Source organism: Balaenoptera acutorostrata, chromosome 11, assembly GCF_949987535.1.
Source record: "Balaenoptera acutorostrata chromosome 11, mBalAcu1.1, whole genome shotgun sequence".
Classification (NCBI taxonomy): Eukaryota; Metazoa; Chordata; class Mammalia; order Artiodactyla; family Balaenopteridae; genus Balaenoptera; species Balaenoptera acutorostrata.
In genome coordinates this window covers 27829569-27846758 of record NC_080074.1, presented here as the reverse complement: position 1 = coordinate 27846758, position 17190 = coordinate 27829569, and the positions used below count along the sequence as shown (strand labels likewise).

General features: G+C 41.2%; 1 protein-coding gene across 2 annotated transcripts; it reads left to right on the top strand.

Annotated features, from left to right (window-relative positions):
* Window positions 1-953: 953 nt before the first annotated feature.
* On the top strand, window positions 954-16868 carry NUDT4 (nudix hydrolase 4). 2 transcript variants are annotated; one of them, XM_007165898.2, is made up of 5 exons: window positions 954-1461; window positions 10836-10946; window positions 11738-11782; window positions 13667-13751; window positions 14046-16868. In XM_007165898.2, the coding sequence occupies exons 1-5, from the start codon at window positions 1363-1365 to the stop codon at window positions 14246-14248; spliced, it is 543 nt and encodes a 180-aa protein (XP_007165960.1). In that variant the 5' UTR covers window positions 954-1362; the 3' UTR covers window positions 14249-16868. The 2 variants fall into 2 exon arrangements, with proteins under 2 accessions (XP_007165960.1, XP_007165959.1); XM_007165897.2 differs by having other exon boundaries at window positions 13664-13751.
* The last annotated feature ends 322 nt before the right edge of the window (window positions 16869-17190 follow it).

Here is a 17190-nt window from a genome sequence, read left to right as displayed (position 1 = left end):
AAATGGGGCTGGACCTAAGCGGCCCGGGCTCTGTGGACAGGACAGGATGGAGGGGGTGAGGGGCTCCCCTGAGCTTCCTTACCACCTTCCTTAACACTAAGACAGGCCTCCTGGCTCCCATCTTGGCGCTTGCATGAAAACGTAAAAGTTGTCTGTCCCAAGTCCCCGAGAGACTGTAGCCCGCAGAGAGCAGACATTCCACTCTATTTAGCGTTGTGACCCCAGCACCTGGCTGTGCCTGTTAACTCAGCATGAGATACACTTAGGAGATATTAGCCATTGCCGGCATTAATGAATGCATTCTGGAGGGTGGGACAAAGTGAGAGACGTTATCCAGGGCTTCAAACAAACGTTTAAGCTTGAGTTGACTCTTGAGAGAATACAAGCGACGCTACCCCCAACCAAAGACTGAAAAACAAAAAGGAAATCTGCCTTCTCCCTGCCCCTGCAAAACAGAAACAGTAAAACCTCTTAACCAACGTCTTCACCTTTCCAGGCCTCCACTCTCTTCTGTCCCCGCACTTGACGGGCGCTCTCTGGACGTGTACACAGTCACTGCGGAGACTGCCATCGCGGCGACGCCGCCAGGCATTTTCTGACCAGGGAGCGACTTTGCTGAGGAGGTATGTGGTTAGACCCCCTCTCGCGGAGAGGCTACTTAAGACCCTCACAGGGAAAATAACGGGATTTATAAACAGGGAGGTAAGGGTCTTTGCTCTGTCCCTTCGCTGGCATTTTGGAGCCCGGTCCTCCCACGCCGAGCTGCAGCTCTAACCCTCCGGCCCCGACGAAACCCAGCAGCCTGAAAGCCGAGGCGCCGTCCCCACTGCCCCTCCCCCGCCGCAGCCGTCTCGGCACGCAGGCGCGGAGGCGCGCGCAGGGCGGCGCGCCTGGGGGGGGCGGGGCGTGCGCGGTCCCCTTAAATAGGGCGGAGGGGGCGGTGCGAAGCTGCCGCGGCGCTGCTGCCCAGTCGGCGCCAGTTCCTGCCGCTGTCTCCTCGTGGCGCGATCCTCGAGCCTCGCTCTTTCTCCGGCGGCGGCGGCGGCGGCGGTGGCGGCGGCTGCAGCAGCAGGAGAGAGCGGAGGCGAGCGGGCGGCGGGCTCCATGGAGAGCGGCGGACGCCCGTGCAGAGGCGGCGCTTCCTCCCCGGCACCCGGGCTCCAGTGACCGGCGCTCGCGCCCTGCACCGCGTCGGAACGGCCGCCGGCTCCGGGACTGACCCGGCCTCGCTGCCCTTCCCCGCGCCGCCGCCTCGCCTTCTTGCTCCCCGACTCGCCCTCGCCCCCACTCCCCGGCCGGGTGGCGGCGGCCAGGCCCCCGCGGCGACGGCCGGAGCAGCAGCGGCAGCAAGAGCCCGTCTCTATGATGAAGTTCAAGCCCAACCAGACGCGGACCTATGACCGCGAGGGCTTCAAGAAGCGGGCTGCGTGCCTGTGCTTCCGGAGCGAGCAGGAGGACGAGGTGAGGGCGGTGGGGGCGCCGGGGCGGGGTTGGGGTGGGTGTTCGGGCTGGCCGGAGTAGGAGGGTCCTTGCCCTTGCCCTTCCCTTTCTGCATCCCCTTCCCAGCCGACCCTCCGTCTGGCCCCAGGGCTGGAAAGGATTAGCCCACTCCCTCCTTCTCTCCCTCCCTCCCTCCCTCCCGCCTTCCTTCCTTTCTCTGGGTTGATTGTGGAAACAAAGGGGCTCGCCCAGCCCTATGCTCTCCCACTGGGTGGTGGTTAGGACTGGAGGCCGAGACGCCTTCTGGCCCCCGGGAAGGTCCCGGGCCGTCTAGGTCCCGCCTAGGGGGAGTCACCACTTTAACCTGCGAACTGAGCGTGAAGCGAGATAAAACCTTGAGTTGTAACAGAGGGTAGCAATGGCGTGAGTGTTGCAGCCCAAGCCCTTCTGCCTCTGTTACATTTTCCTCCCCTGTTACAGCAGTTTGCGGTTTCAGATAAATGTAGGCATGATTATGGAATATCCAGCCCCGTGCTTTAAAATAAAAACTCTTTCGATCTAGTCCTGTCATTTCCACTTTCAAGTGGATCCTTTAACTTACAAGCACTTGGCATATTTATACTTGATTTTTTTTTAAAAGAGGCCTACTCTTGGAAAGTTTTCTGGCTATAGAATGATGGGTAGTGAAAAATGTGGAGTCACACCAGAAGGGAGAAGATGGACTAGAGTTGGGCAAAGTTGCCATTTTCAGACAGTAATCTCTAGCTCTCTGCATATTTATCAGAGCTTCTTTGCTATGTTTGGCTTGACGTCTGGAGAGAAGCAGTCTTGTTCTAAGAGGAAGCAGCAGTCGGTCTTCTGTAATTCACCCATCAGCATTGGGTTGATAGGCCGTTGAGGGTTTCCTGGAGAACAGTTTTTATTTATTTGTTACATTTATTTAATTTAAAAATGGTTCACTGCTTTAAATTTCCATAGAGCAATAATAGTCAATTGGTAGCGGATGAAAATCTTTTAGCATTGCCACTTGTAAAATGGTTAGACAGGGAAAGCATTAACATTCTGAGTTCTACTTCCATACCAATTATGTCCAATAAAATTACAGGCTAAAGCTGGAGACGAGAATTTAATGGCTTCCTTATTGCTAGTCCCTGTAGTTAGGGTGAGTATGACATAGCGTACTCTCAGTGGCTTAGTTGTTCTTACTATGCTAACAAAGATCAAAGTGCCTCAGAATGGTGCTCTTCAAACTCTTGTCTTGCCTTTATTTTTTGAAAAGAAACCAAGCCCTTTAGTGCTGATCTGGTGCTCAGTTGGGGGTCTCTAAGTGGTTAAACTTAAATTCCAAAGGAGTTTTCAGGGGAAATTGGTGTCTTTGAACTGGGCCTATTTAGGAGAGCCAGAAAGTAGAGAGGGAAAGGTTTTTAGCATTTACAAAGTCAGCAAGCTTTAAGTGCCTTCTGTTAAAAAGATTAGAAGGTCCTTGAAGGAAGGACCATATTAGGACAAAGCAAACTTTGAATATAAAATAATACAGTAGCCAGAAGTGATCAAGATAGGTCAAGAATCTTACCTGATTGGCTCCCTGTTGTGTAATTATCTTCTTAGTTGGGTGCTTACTAGGTGCTGGGCACTGCCTGAAGACCTTTAAGTTTGTTACATTTAATCCTCTTAGAGCAGGTTTATAGGTGAGGAGACAGTTGCAGAGCATAAGTACTTTGCCCAAAATGACATAATTAGGAAGTGGTAGAGTCGGAATTCAGCATCGGGTCCCTACTCCTGATGCTGGGCTCTTAGCACAGGGCTCAGCCTCTAGCGACTGGGCACACGAGATTTGCTTGAATGAGTGAGATTTTGTGAGGCTGAGCTTGGAAGACTTTCCGAAAGTAGTGACTTTGAAGTCTTGCCATAACGTGAACTTGGAATTCAGGCTTTGTAAAAACAAAAGTTCCCAGGGGAAGATATGGGAAATGGCAGGAAATTGAAATGATCTGTATTGTGTGAATGGTAAAGCAAAGTCTGAGGAGAGCTTCAGAAGTTAACCTTAGCAAATAAATGAGTTGTTTTTGTGCTTTGAAATTGTTTCTACTGTAATAAATGCTAAATTCCTAGCCCCTAGTCGACTCAAGAGACCAGTGCCATTATAAAATGAAGTAAAGAGCAAGATTTGGAGAATTTAGTAGATAAATAAGTTCATTACATAAAACTTTGACAACCTGGAGGTTGTGAAACCAAGTGAATCGGTTTGTTAGAGAATATGCTCTGAGGGAAGGCTCTGGAATTCTGTAAATAATGCACAGCCAGCTTTAATGTCCGGTTTAGATCTTCAAGATCTTCATTTCTGTAGTTGTGTTTATAGAATGTAAGTTGAAATAAAATAGTAATTGCCGTTTGACCCTCAAAAGCTATGCAGTGTTCTAGTCTGGCTGTCTGTACTGAAGGGGTTCTCAGTAGACCTTACTTTAGAATAGGTTATTGTAGGAAGGAAAGATGTTCTAACAGCAGGAGTCTTTATTATTTTGGGGGTGGTTTTATGTATTTTCCCATTGTATCTCTTTCTGCCCTGTGAGCTAAATAATAAGCATTAGCGTTTGTATAGGAAGAAATTAGGCAGCAGAAGTAACTTGTCCTGAAGTCACAGAAGCTGGCAGATCATTTTGAGCCCCTTTATTTCTAAATCTCATGTCACTTGATCCTCTCTCCAGCTAGTTATTTCTGTGGGGAACCACCCTTACTTTTGACAGTCGGGCTTCCAGTCAAGGCAACAAGTAAGTGTTCCATAGAGTTGCTGGGATACTCAGTTTGTGCAGTGAAAGTGGACAATACATTCACAAAAGGTAACCTGAAATGGATTCCATTGAACATATTTGCATATATGATAGTTGGAACAGGGATGCAAAGATGAAAAGTGTCACCTCGTAAGGAACATGCTCTACAGCAGGAGGTTAGACAAATGACTGATAAAAAGGAAATAAAATAAGGTTAAAAGTACCATCAGGTACTCCAGGCTTAAGATTCAACGTGAGTCATTTGGAGTTGGATTTCAGTGAGTGGGAAAGGAAGAACCAAGCATAACAAACAGAGCAAGACTTGGGGCTGTGGTCTAGTTAAGCTGCAGCTTAGGATAGCATAGAACAAATAATGGCTGAAAAACAAAGAGCACCTTAAATGTAAGGTTAAGGAGTTGCTAGGCAAGAAAGGAACTCTTTTGAACAAGGAAAATTTCGATTTTAGATGTATTCAAGTTTGAGAATGATCTGGCACCAAAATAGGCTAGAATTCTAAAGAGAGAAATAGAAATGACTTGATCCTGGGTGGAATCCAGGCACAGTTGCAAGTGGGAAACACAAAGAGTCTTAAGAACTTCCATTTGGACTTTTTGTTCCAATTAACTTTTAAGCTCCCTGAGCCAGGGGCTGCATTCTACAGATAGTAGAATCTCAGTGCAGAATGTATGTTCCCAAAATGTCTGCATTCTGCAAAATCATGCACTAAAACTAAGAGTTGCTGGGAAGAGTAGAGTCTCAAAACCTATGGAACTCTAAAACCAGAGCTCTAATAAACAAAAACTAAGTAATATTAATACTTCTCTCTACTAGCATTTTAACCCCTAGGATCAACAGTCCTTTTCAGACATACATTCTGGCACTCTTACTTCCTCAGAGATTTAAGTCCTTGAAGATACTTCAAATGGAAACCACTTTCATCAGAATTAACTATCCAAAGGTAGCCTTTTCTAAATCCAGGGAAATGTTGCCAACCCTCTTCATCTGTGCCTGCAGCTCTCCCAGACCTAGAGAAGGGCTACTTAGCCTACTCAACCAGCCACTTCCTTCAAGGGAAGGCACTTCTGTACGATTTGCATCTGTTTTTATTCTTATGATTTTGGTGTATCGCCAAGGCTTTCTCTAATTTTGTAAAAGTTTACCTCATCACTTCAAAACATTAACATGCTAGGAGAAAAAGTCATGGTCAACCCAACTTAGCATTATCTACCAATCCATATAATCTAATTTGGGTTAAACACATTTTCAACACAATGCGCTGTTATTTCTGATCTTCTTATAGCACTCTGCCTCTATAGCCCAAAAAAGTCGTACTAGTTTGCTTAGTAATAGCAGTTGGTAGTGGTTAGTGGATATAATAACTATTGTTGTAACTTACTATCTTTCAAAATGTGTATGTGTGTAGTAGGTGTTCCTAATATGCTGCGGGCCTAATTTTGGCTAAATGCCTATGAAACAGTTAAGTACGGTAGAGCTAGTTTTAACCATTGATACTATCCTTGTTCATGATAATGTGGGAAGAAAGAACAACAACCCCAAAACAGCTTCTAAATAGCTACAATTCACAAAATAAAATTCTTCATTCTTAGATTTAGGGATCACTTGAGGGGTTCTCTGGATAGCTTTGTTTTTTCTAGGAAAGAAGCGGTAGTTTGTAGTGACTAGTTGTTCACGGCGGCAGGCCATGACCCAGAGCGGTTCTAAGGGTAAAAGCTGAAACACGAAGGGCAATTTGGGGCCCCTTGGTGTAGGGAACTAACAATCCCATGTTCCAGCCTCTGAGGGCGTGAGTGCATTATATAGACATTGAACAGCGTTTTCTGGTTTACACGCTTTTACACATCCCCAGTGAGGAGGACTTGGGCAATATAGGGTATAGAATGTATATTATAGGTTATTCCAATTCGCAGACAAAGCTTTGTCCAGCAAGACTCAGGACTGGTTCCAAGTGGACCACTATCACTATACTGTTGCTACTAAAAGTGAGGAATACTTCTGTTCCAAATCTTAAAACATTAGGTATCTAAGAAAAAGACAAATGTGAGAAATGACTTCTCAACAATGCCAGGTGAATAGTGTTTTATTCTGATAATTGCCCAGTACATGAAGAGGGGTAAGGTCTGATAGTATAGTAGGAGGAATGCTGATATGAAGGTGGTCAGGTTGAATCGGGGAAGAAGTGTCTTCACTTTTCACCACTCTAATGCCATTGGCTTTGGGGTTTGAGTGTGATTCAAGTCCAACTCTGCAACTTGGTGGGTGGACTAGCCTCCTTTTTATAAATCTTTCCTTTGGTCTCAGCTTTGGCTTATCTGGAAGGTTAAAATGTCTACTTTCATCTTTGTCATCTTGTCACTAATGTGGTGACAGACTGTCAACTTGTTGGGTGCATAAAATCTTACATGCCTAGAAAAGTAGTTGAAAGGGAATTTAAAACCTGTGAATGATCATGTATAGATCTGTCAGCTGTTGATGTATCCTCTTACTGAATAAGCTTTTGTAACCTATCTTTTGTTACTTCAGTAATACCGTTCTTTTTTTTTAAGCATTGGTCATTTCCTTAATAAATAACGGTAATATATAAGTATAAATATATTCATATCCATATATACGTTTAGTGGCAAATATCAGTAGACTTACTTCATAGCAACTGCTCTGTACCCTCATTCCTTTTGTCTTTTACACCTTATCCCCACTCCCTTCACTCTCTCTCACTTCCTTACAGTGTAGATTGTTTTAACCTCCAGCAAATTTCACCACTTTCTCTCAGATTTTGCATCACAGACATCTAAGAGTCAACCTAGGATTTTGGAGCCTGTAAAATTATGGATTCTTTTTGGTAGTCTGAGGGAAGAAAGGAGACGTTTGTAAAGGTTAATGCAACCATAGAATTTAAAAATTGTGATAAGCATTATTTTGAGACAAAGTATAGATGGAAGTGGATAGTCTGAGAACCCTTTTCTCTAGAATTTTTTGTTTGTTTTTAGTAACACCATTCTTAGAGCATTAGTTAGCATGCTAAAGCTACATTATAGATCTAGTACATTGGGGATGTTACAGAATGTTTAGATGGCTTTGCAGGGGGTGAGAGGGAGATATTGAATAATAATGCTTTGTGATATGGTTCTATAGGTTTCGATTCTTCCAATGTGTAGAAGGGGTTTTAATTGTCCTTGTTTCCGCTTATGGTGTTCAGATTTGTTTCTTCTACCCTGGCAGACCTCTGCCATAATTCTGTTTACTCTTGTCTGTGGAGTATATCTCTCAGTTCTTGCTCTTTCTTAATCACCATCCTCCTTCCCTCCCCCCCACCCCCCATGTAGCCTTTGCCCTCATTTGAACTCCAAATAAAGTACTCAGGAAGACTAGGCAAGTACTTAATAACATACTGGTTTCCAAATCTGTACCATCACCAAAGGCTCGTTATCAGATCTCTTAAGTTAGTTGTTTAGATGCTGATCATCTAAACATTTAGATGGTATACCTTAGGTATTACTCATTTTAAATTGACCATTTTTTGAAAAGATACATTTGAAGTTAATGGTTTAATCAAATTTAATCACTTTGGAACGTCAAGAGACTCTTGCAGCATCATAAGTTCTTGATTTCAGCTAAATCATTTGGAAGAGAAGCTTAGTCATATGATAATAATATCCTGTAGATGAAGATTTGGTTTTAAATCGGAAGCTTAAGTGTTAGTTCAAAAACAGGCACGGACTGTACTAATTGTTTTTCAACATTATTAACCTTATGTAATTTAGTTCTTAAAGACTGTCTTGGTCAAATAGGAACATAATAGTCATTGACCTAGATATAGGACACTGAATTTCATTTTTTCAGAACTCAACCATTATAAATATTGATGGTTTTGAAACTCCCTATTTACTAAATGAAGATGTACTTTTCTGGCGGCTAGCCACCTGCACTGTCCTGTTCCATTATGAAGGTAATCAAGGAGGTTGCTTAGAGAGCACAGCATTGTGTAGTAAGAATTTTGTTCAGATAATAGAAACCAGGTTATCCCTAACTCACGCCTAGTAACCAGGAAAAGAGGCTTCCAACTCTGTGGTCAGGACTGGTGGTTACCATTTACTTTTCCCTTGATGTAAGATATAACACTTTGGTACCTTAAACATTTTTGTTTTAACTTAAAAACTTACATTCATTTGCCAGTCTTGATATAGGGTCAAAGGCTTTGAATACCATAGATTCTTGGCAAGTCTCGTTTTTGAGTAAAATACAAAGGTGAAATCTGATTTGCAGTTCACTTTGTACAGAGTAGAATTTTAACTTTCTGGATTTTAAAAATTTCCTTCTTTTAGTCTTTTTTTAGTATCTCATCCATACTTAATTTGATAGCAATTTTTTTTTTAATTTATTTATTTTTATTATTTATTTTTGGCTGTGTTGGGTCTTCGTTGCTGCATGCGGGCTTTCTCTAGTTGCAGCAAGCAAGGGCTACTCTCTGTGCTGTGTGTGGGCTTCTCGTTGCGGTAGCTTCTCTTGTTGCAGAGCATGGGCTCTAGGTGTGCAGGCTTCAGTAGTTGCAGCACGCGGGCTCAGTAGTTGTGGCACACAGACTTAGTTAATCCGCGGCATGTGGGATCTTCCCGGACCAGGGCTCGAACCCATGTCCCCTGCATTGGCAAGCAGATTCTTAACCACTGCGTCACCAGGGAAGTCCTTGATAGCAATTTTTAATAACACATTTTTAATGAGTCTTTGCAGACCCTTTTTTGATAATTCCTTCCTGCTGTCATTTATCATTAACTCTCAGTAATTATAAAAACAAGTACAACTGGCAAAATTTGGGGAGCAAGCTTATCTTTTTTTTTTTTATTTTTTTTTTATTTTTTGCTGGGTTGGGTCTTTGTTGCGCTCAGGCTTTCTCTAGTTGTGGAGAGCAGGAGCTACCCTTTGTTGCTGTGTGCTGGCTTCTCATTGCGGTGGCTTCTCTTGTTGCAGAGCACAGGCTCTAGGCGCACGGGCTTCAGTAGCTGTGGCTTGCGGGCCCAGTAGTTATGATGGCTCGCGACCTCTAGAGCGCAGGCACCATTAAAAAGCGTGTGGCACACAGGCTTAGTTGCTCCGCGGTATGTGGGATCTTCCCAGACCGGGATCGAACCCGTGTCCCTTGCATTGGCAAGTGGATTCTTAACCACTGCACCACCAGGGACGTCCCAACAAGCTTGTCTTGGTAGGCTAATTCAACTCAATTGGTGGGAAAGCAGAAGAGCTAGTAATGGCCAACCGTGAGTATTTAGTCTAGGATCTAAGGTATTTAATACTCACTAACACTCAACAGTCTTGAAAGGATAGTTACTTCTTTTTACAGAGGACGACACTGGTACCCATCACCATGTGCATCAAGGAATGAAACACATCTTGGTTATGATTAGTAGAGTTATAAACATCTTCAAGTTGAAACCTGTGCTTTCTAGTTCTTGCTAGATTTGTTTACTCTGGCTCTTTAGTTTCTAATTTTGATACATAAGCCCTATTTGCTAATACTTAAGAAAGCTTAAATTTAAGGCTGTCTTACATTTTACTTTACCAAAATTGCTGTATTTGGACTTGGTGGTTCCCTCAATGTCAGCCATTAGTACTTTAGCTAAGGCTTTATCAACTGTTGTGTTAATTTACAGTGCTTTCTCTGGACTTGCCACTGTTCTGCCAGTTATATACTTGAGGAGTGATGCTGGTAGGAGCAGTAGAGTCCTATCCAGATCAAGAATGAGAGAAACAGAGCTCAGATCACTGGAGCATTAGTTGATCCACTGCTCTGTGGTGATGGTGTGTCCATAGGCAGAGGTGTACTGCTTTTTTTCAAGTTGAGGGGGATTGTGCACCTGAACAGGTGTTCCCTCATCTTCCAACCCTGTTTTAGAGGTTTGGGGTAAGGTGGGACTTGCTAAACTACTACTGTCAGCCTGGAACTTTCCATTTGGGGAAGGTTGAGTTCTGGCAGCTTACTCAAGTAGGTGAATTCTGGGCTGGCTGTGAACTCCTGAGGGCCGTCCGTTCCTCTGGCAGTAGGGAGGAAGCTGGGCAGACAGCTGGCACAGTGTCAGAAAACCAGAACCTGCACTGGGGATCAAGCTTTGCTCTCAGTTGATTAATTTCTGGTGAGAATTCTTTGCATTTACTTGAAGGCAGTATACTAAGGTAATTTTGCAGACATTTTTGTTCAAGTTGGTCAAGACGTTACCTTCATGAACATTATTTGGTTATTTATCATAGCCTTTCCCCACCCCTCCCAACTTCGGTGAATTCCAACCTATACCTAGCACACAAATTTTCACTTACAGGATGAATATATATTTCCTGTTTCAGATACCATTAAAAAGTGAACTAATAGGATACTACTCTGTGATAATAGTGTTTGTTTTTGTTTGTTTTTTTTCTAAGTGTGTGCACATTTCAATCTTAATGCTGTTCTTGACCCAGATTTGCAGAGTTTCCTGTAAAGGCCAAACAGTGTTTTAGGCTTTGTGGGTCATACAGTTTCTGTTGAAATTGCCCAACTCTGCTGTTGTAGCATGGAAAAATGAATGTGAATGTCCACAGTGCTTCTGGGGCTGGAGTTTACGATTATGGTCGATCGTGCAGGTGCTGTTGGTGAGCAGCAGTCGGTACCCAGACCAATGGATTGTCCCAGGAGGAGGAATGGAGCCCGAGGAGGAGCCCGGCGGTGCTGCCGTGAGGGAGGTTTATGAAGAGGTAAGATGAAGAGTAGCACGTTCTGGGTGAGATTCACAAACAAGGCACTTTGCTGCGTACACCGGGGAGAAGGCAAGAAGACAGGCAGATCCCACAGGTGCTGTTTGGTTGTCTAATTCAACGTTTTAAAGCATGTGACTACAGCTGGTGCTTTGCTAAGCAGATATTTTTTTCTACCTGGTAAAAATAGACAGTAAGTCTGATTGGTGATGAACATATATAACATGATGGCCTTGCCCCAGAGCAAGGTTTGTATTAACTGAGCAAAAATGCACAGAGACATTCCTCATATGCTACAGTTCCTTTTCAAATGAATAAAAAGCCAGTTGCTTTTATTTTACTGGCTTTGTCTTAAAGTTCAGTAAAATAGGGGCACACACGTGCACAGAAGCACACTTGGCCTGCCTGTCTTCTCACACCTGATGAGAGATAGAACTTGCTTTTACTCAGGGGCGAAACAGCATAGATCAAGTGCCATAAAAACTTGAACAGCATTTAGGGCATAAATGAGAAGTGAATGGTAAGGCTCTCATTGGGTGTTGGTGCATAATTGGAAAGGTTTCCTAGAGACAGGTCTTAAGGGATGAGCATCCTCTAGGAGACAGCATATGCCAGTTTGTTAGTTTGCAGTATGGGTTTGAATGGGGCACACACTGAAGTTCCAGTGTCACAGTACTAGGTAAAAGGAACAGGACTGTGCAGTGGAAGGGTAACACATAGAAAGAAAATAACTTGCATATAAATTTTGTTATGTAGAGGTAAAAATTTTACATTTCATCTTTTTTTAATAGGCTGGGGTCAAAGGAAAATTGGGCAGACTCCTGGGCATATTTGAGGTGAGTTACAAAAGTAATCCTCATCTTGCTGATGGTAGAATTAATGATTTCTTCCTTCCTAACAGGCCAGCAGCCTGAACTAGACATTTCCTAGTTCTGGCAGCAGCCTGAACTAGACATTGCTCTAAAACTATCAGTAGGCAAGCAAGTCATAAGGATTAGGAGGGAGGGAAGTAAAAGCTGCTTAATTTTCATATACCATTAATTTTATACAGCATTGTTACAGTGGTAATTTGTTTTATATGACAATACAGTGGGGCTGATATAGACAGACTTACCTCTTGGTTCACTGTATACAGTTTAGGTATAGACTTTTTAGGAGATGATATCCTCAGTATCACCTAAGGGCTTAGGTCTCTCATGGATAGTCTTGAAATGTACCCTTTGCCTTCAGCATGTAACATTGGGTGATATACATAATGACTTTCTCCTGAAAGGACACCATGAGGATGCAGAACTCAGATACACAGACTAGATACTAGAAGCATAGAATTTTCTTGTATAATTTGTTATGACTGAAGTCAGAATGGAATTTGTGGAGAGGAAATTTGGAAGTGGCAGGTATTCTATGGAAGGTGGGGAGAAATGAGGTCAGGTCATGAGACCCAAGCTGTTCTCAAATATATTTTCATCCAAAATTCAGACCTAGATACATGGTATATCAGACACATTGTGACTTTTTTTTCCCCCAAGATACTATTTAAGTGTTAGTTTAGTCCTGCCGGTAGGACTATGTAAATACAGTCCTTACAGATTTTAATTTTAAGCCTTTTACAGGGATTCAGAAAAAATTCTGATTGTACAGCGCTTGATAGAATTGATGACTTCCAGAATACAGTAATTGTTAAGAATAAAGTTCTTAAGATACTATTCAAAATTTTGCAGAATTCAGCACTTGCTTTACCCAGTTAAATAGCACCATCTCCTGGTTAAACTGGAAAACATAGTGCGAGTTTTCTTTCATTCTCAGACAGAAGACACTGAATGAGTGGATTACTCAGGTGATTTGTGGTAGAAAAAATAATAGGGCAATTATCTAAAGTCTTAGACTATAGCAAACAAGGCTAACTTTAATCAAGATGAAGATGAGCCCCTTCATCTTAAGGCCAACTTGGGTTTAATTTTGAACCTAGAGACAAGGCTAGGCAGCAGTTTTAGTATGGTTAAAAATTGAGTTTGGGCATATAGGACTAAAATATCAATATAACATTCCAGAAATGGACTATCCTAGGTATTATTCTCAACCTTTGCTGTGCATAGTTCACCTGGAAGCTTTTAAATACTTGGGCTTCCTCTCAGACTCACTGAATCAGTGTCTCTTAAAAAAAATTTTCATTTTTTTGAAATGAAGTAGATGGTCAAGGTTGATGAAGGTGGTCAAGGTGATGAAGTAGATGGTCAAGGTTGAGAGGCCCTGGTCTAGGTTAATAGGGCTGTGCTCTGTATGCATCTTGTGACCCTCTAAGAGGCATGTTCTAAAGGAACTGGGGCTATTTGCTCTTCTACAGAGGTCCTAAAGGAAGCAGTTTCCATAGTCACAAAAGACTGTTGGGATTAGCCCACAGGAATAGGACCTAGGATAAAGATGACAGGAATGCAGTTCTTTTAATATAGATTCCATTCCAACCTTAAGATTTTCTTTATGAAAATTGTCTAATGGACAGAAATCAAAGTGCTAAAATTTAGTATTGGGAGCTAATTTCACCATTTTAAATGTTTTGTCTCATATAAACTCACTTTTATGCTGGGTTATATGACTGAGTATACTTGCCTATGTTGGCAAATAGACTATGCTAATGTATGCCACACTGAATTTTTCACTCAAAAATGTGTATATGGCTAGCTCTTGTAGATTAAAAAGCTCTTCTTTTTATATTCAAGCAGAACCAAGACCGAAAGCACAGAACATATGTTTATGTTCTTACTGTCACTGAAATATTAGAAGACTGGGAAGATTCTGTTAATATAGGTAAATTCCCTTTCCTTTTGCTATCTGAATTCTCTTAATTCAAATACTACATATGTGTATTCAGTTTTCATCTTAAATTATTTTGGGTTACTTTCTAGAGAAGATCAATATATACATCTCCAAATTTGAATTATCTTAAAATTGTTCCCCAATATATTGTTGTCTAAGCCATTCCCAAAAAAATAGTCATTATTTGTGGAGACAGTTGAGGGGGCATTGTTAATAGTGTATAGCTTTTTAAAATTGACCTCATTATTTTTTATTTTTAGTAACCAATTTCATACTGTTTTTTAGGAAGAAAGAGAGAGTGGTTCAAAGTAGAAGATGCCATCAAAGTTCTCCAGTGTCATAAGCCTGTACATGCCGAGTATCTGGAAAAACTAAAGCTGGGTTGTTCTCCAACCAATGGAAATTCCACAGTCCCTTCCCTTCCAGATAGTAACACCCTGTTTGTAACTGCTGCACAGACCTCTGGGCTGCCGTCTAGTGTAAGATAGAATTGGAAGGACCTCTTCCACCATGTGCAGTCTCGTGGGCAGAGGCTTTATTATCCTTGGCAAACATCTGAATGACGCTTGCAAACTGTCTGAATTTGCCATGCAGGATTTTCAAACAATCTGCATGTTTTTCAGATGCTTTCAAATCTTCTTTAAAAAAAAAAATAGTGTAAAATATTTTAATAAGCCAAAGCCATGTGGAATTTTTTTTAGATGCCTTAACTGTGCACCCAGCCCACCCACCTTATTATTTTGGTTGGCATTTTCACAGCATTTTTTTTTTTTTCAGTTTTTTGTCCATTTGATGTCAGTCTGTGGTTTTTGTCAGATCAGCTTATTTGTGGGTATATTTTCCCCCTAAATTGTTTTCTCATTCACAGTATTAACATATTCAACAAATCCTTCTGTTGTGGGAATTTATGACAGTAATTCTTGATATTAAAGCAGCCCATCAACCCAAAAACTTGTTTCATAGGATCACAATTTTGATTCATAGATTCCAGATTTGGACTATTTCTATATGGCCCTATTTTCAGGAATTTGTCAACTCATTTGTCTCAATTTTCACAACCGGTATTATGTCCCTAACTACCTGATATGGCCAATTCCCCTAAAACTCAATAGTCCTTTAACACAAAGTTTAACTCTGTAGAGCTGGTGATTGTTAGGCAGGTACAGTAAGCAAAATGCATGTAGTACATAACATCACGAAAACTGTATTCGTGGAATTTGAGTCAGCGTGCTCCATTGCCAAGTTCCTTCATCCATAATCTCTCTTTACACAGAATACATGAGAACCATATTTCCCTCAATGTAAATTGCTTTTAAAAACATATTTCCAGTTTTTTAATTTAGTGACATCTCTTCAGTTAAACTTGCTGGTTACCACCTTAAATGCCAGTCAGTGCTCACTGCATCACAATTGAGTGAAATGGCCTTCTTGTTCAGCTGTTACAGACCTAGATTGTTAAGGCACCTTGGAACCTCTCATCTTTTACAGCTGGTCAGTAGGTACTATTTATCACATAACTAAATATTGGGGCACTGGAACATAACCTGAATTAAGAATTACTTTGTCTTACACTTGTCTTTATATTCACTTAAATCGAAGAATCCCATCTAAAACACATAAATATCTTGTCTGGAACAACTGTACTTCCCTGACCAAGTCAGAAATGAGGTGGGGCAAGTGAAAGATGATTCCATATGTAGACATTCGTTAGCTTCTTGTAAATAATTGTAACTGGTGGAATATAAAGTAGAAAATAAGCATAGTTATACATTTGTTCTATAAATTGTTAACCTTTAAAAACACAATTGCTGCTAAAAATAGAGTGCTGTTACACTTAAGGAAAATTGGTGCCACTGTTTTGAAAGTGAGATCGTGTGCCATAAATGCAGCTGAACTAAATATAAATATTAGTTCACAAATTAGTGCTATCAAAGGAATGAGCGAAGCAGAAAAACTTCGAACCAATGATACTTCATTCTAAATTATGTAGTGTGATCAAACATGATCATCCAGAATTTTTATATTTTTCTTTGTACAGAGGTTATGTATTCTGGGTGTTTTTTTAAAAGGAACCATTTTAAATCCCACAGATTGACACTTTATATCAACCTTCAATGGACTAAGAGTTTTTTTCTCCGTGATCTCTGAAGTTTCTTTAAATTATATACTTAACACAGCAGAGAAACTGGATTGTTTTTGTATATAAGACTGTGTCCACCTGAAATGTTGTCAGAAGTACTGGGGGGGGGGGGGAGGGCTGGGGATCTTGTATATGATATTATTAGAAGTAATAATGCATGAACTTATTTTATAAACCCTTGGACTATGTATTTGACTTGTAAAATATGTACAGTATTAATGTCAGCCATTTCTTAAAAGTGAGCCTATAAATATTGTTGTATAATTTTCTTTGGTCAGAAACATTTGGACTAAGTAGTGCCACTGGGTCGGGTTTTCTTCAGTGCCATTTAGCAAACCACCTGTCTTTACTATGCAACTAGCAAAAATTTGTATAATGCATCAGAATATTTCAGTCGTCACACTTTAAATTTCACATGAAGAGTTCTTCACTATTCTTTTGGAACCCAGCCTAGCAAAATTAGAGTAAAGGCCCTAAGGAGATTTATTTCTGTTAAGAGAAAAAAGCCTACATTTGCAGACTCAACAGTTGAATCTACTATAGATAACAAATAGTGTCTACTATCTCAACTCTTCAAAGTTTACAGTGTTGGGACTGTCATTTGTGCTTTCTGTGGGGTAGTTGGATAAAATTGGGCAGCTAAAAATTTTCAGTTCCGTGTGGCTCCTAAATTTTAAAAAGTTTGTAAATTGATTCACAGACACAAAGTAGCAGCTATCTTGCATGTTTGTTGTTGGGTTTTTGTTCGTTCGTTTGTTTGTTTTTTTGTAAACCGGTGAAATTTTCCAACCAGGCACATGCCATTCAATTTTCTGTTGATCACACAGTTGTATAAAGCAGCAAAACTGAAGGGGGAATGATTGTTGTATACACTTTAAATTGCTTTGCATGGTCTCATTTGAGATAATTGGTGTAAGAATCTTGACTTTTTTTATATTTGGAAACATCAAATAAAAAATGGGAATGAATTTTTTTTTTAACATATCTTAACACTGTCCAAGTGAAAACTTGTCTGGCATTCCACAGTAACAACTTTACTGTTTTCCCATGGGTGGCCATATAATTATCTCTTAGTAGTAGTTCATTTCTACACTTCCCTTTTATGATCCTTACTAGTGGAACTGAGTCAAAAGGAACAGCTCACCGGTAAGGTGTTGCCATTACTCTCCTAATGTATGTTTTCCATCTTATTGGACACCAGTCATGCCACTGTAGTTGTCTTATTTATTGCTAGTCCCCTTTCCTAATGGGGTTTGTGTTATAATTATTTTAACAATTTTCAAGGGCTCT

Bases quoted from the DNA above. Each gene is read 5' to 3' on its own strand.
- NUDT4 (XM_007165897.2), top strand. From the start codon at position 1,363: ATGATGAAGTTCAAGCCCAACCAGACGCGGACCTATGACCGCGAGGGC. The intron at 11,783-13,663 runs GTGAGTTACAAA...TTTATATTCAAG, and splicing joins GACTCCTGGGCATATTTGAG to CAGAACCAAGACCGAAAGCA. The intron at 13,752-14,045 runs GTAAATTCCCTT...ACTGTTTTTTAG, and splicing joins GGAAGATTCTGTTAATATAG to GAAGAAAGAGAGAGTGGTTC.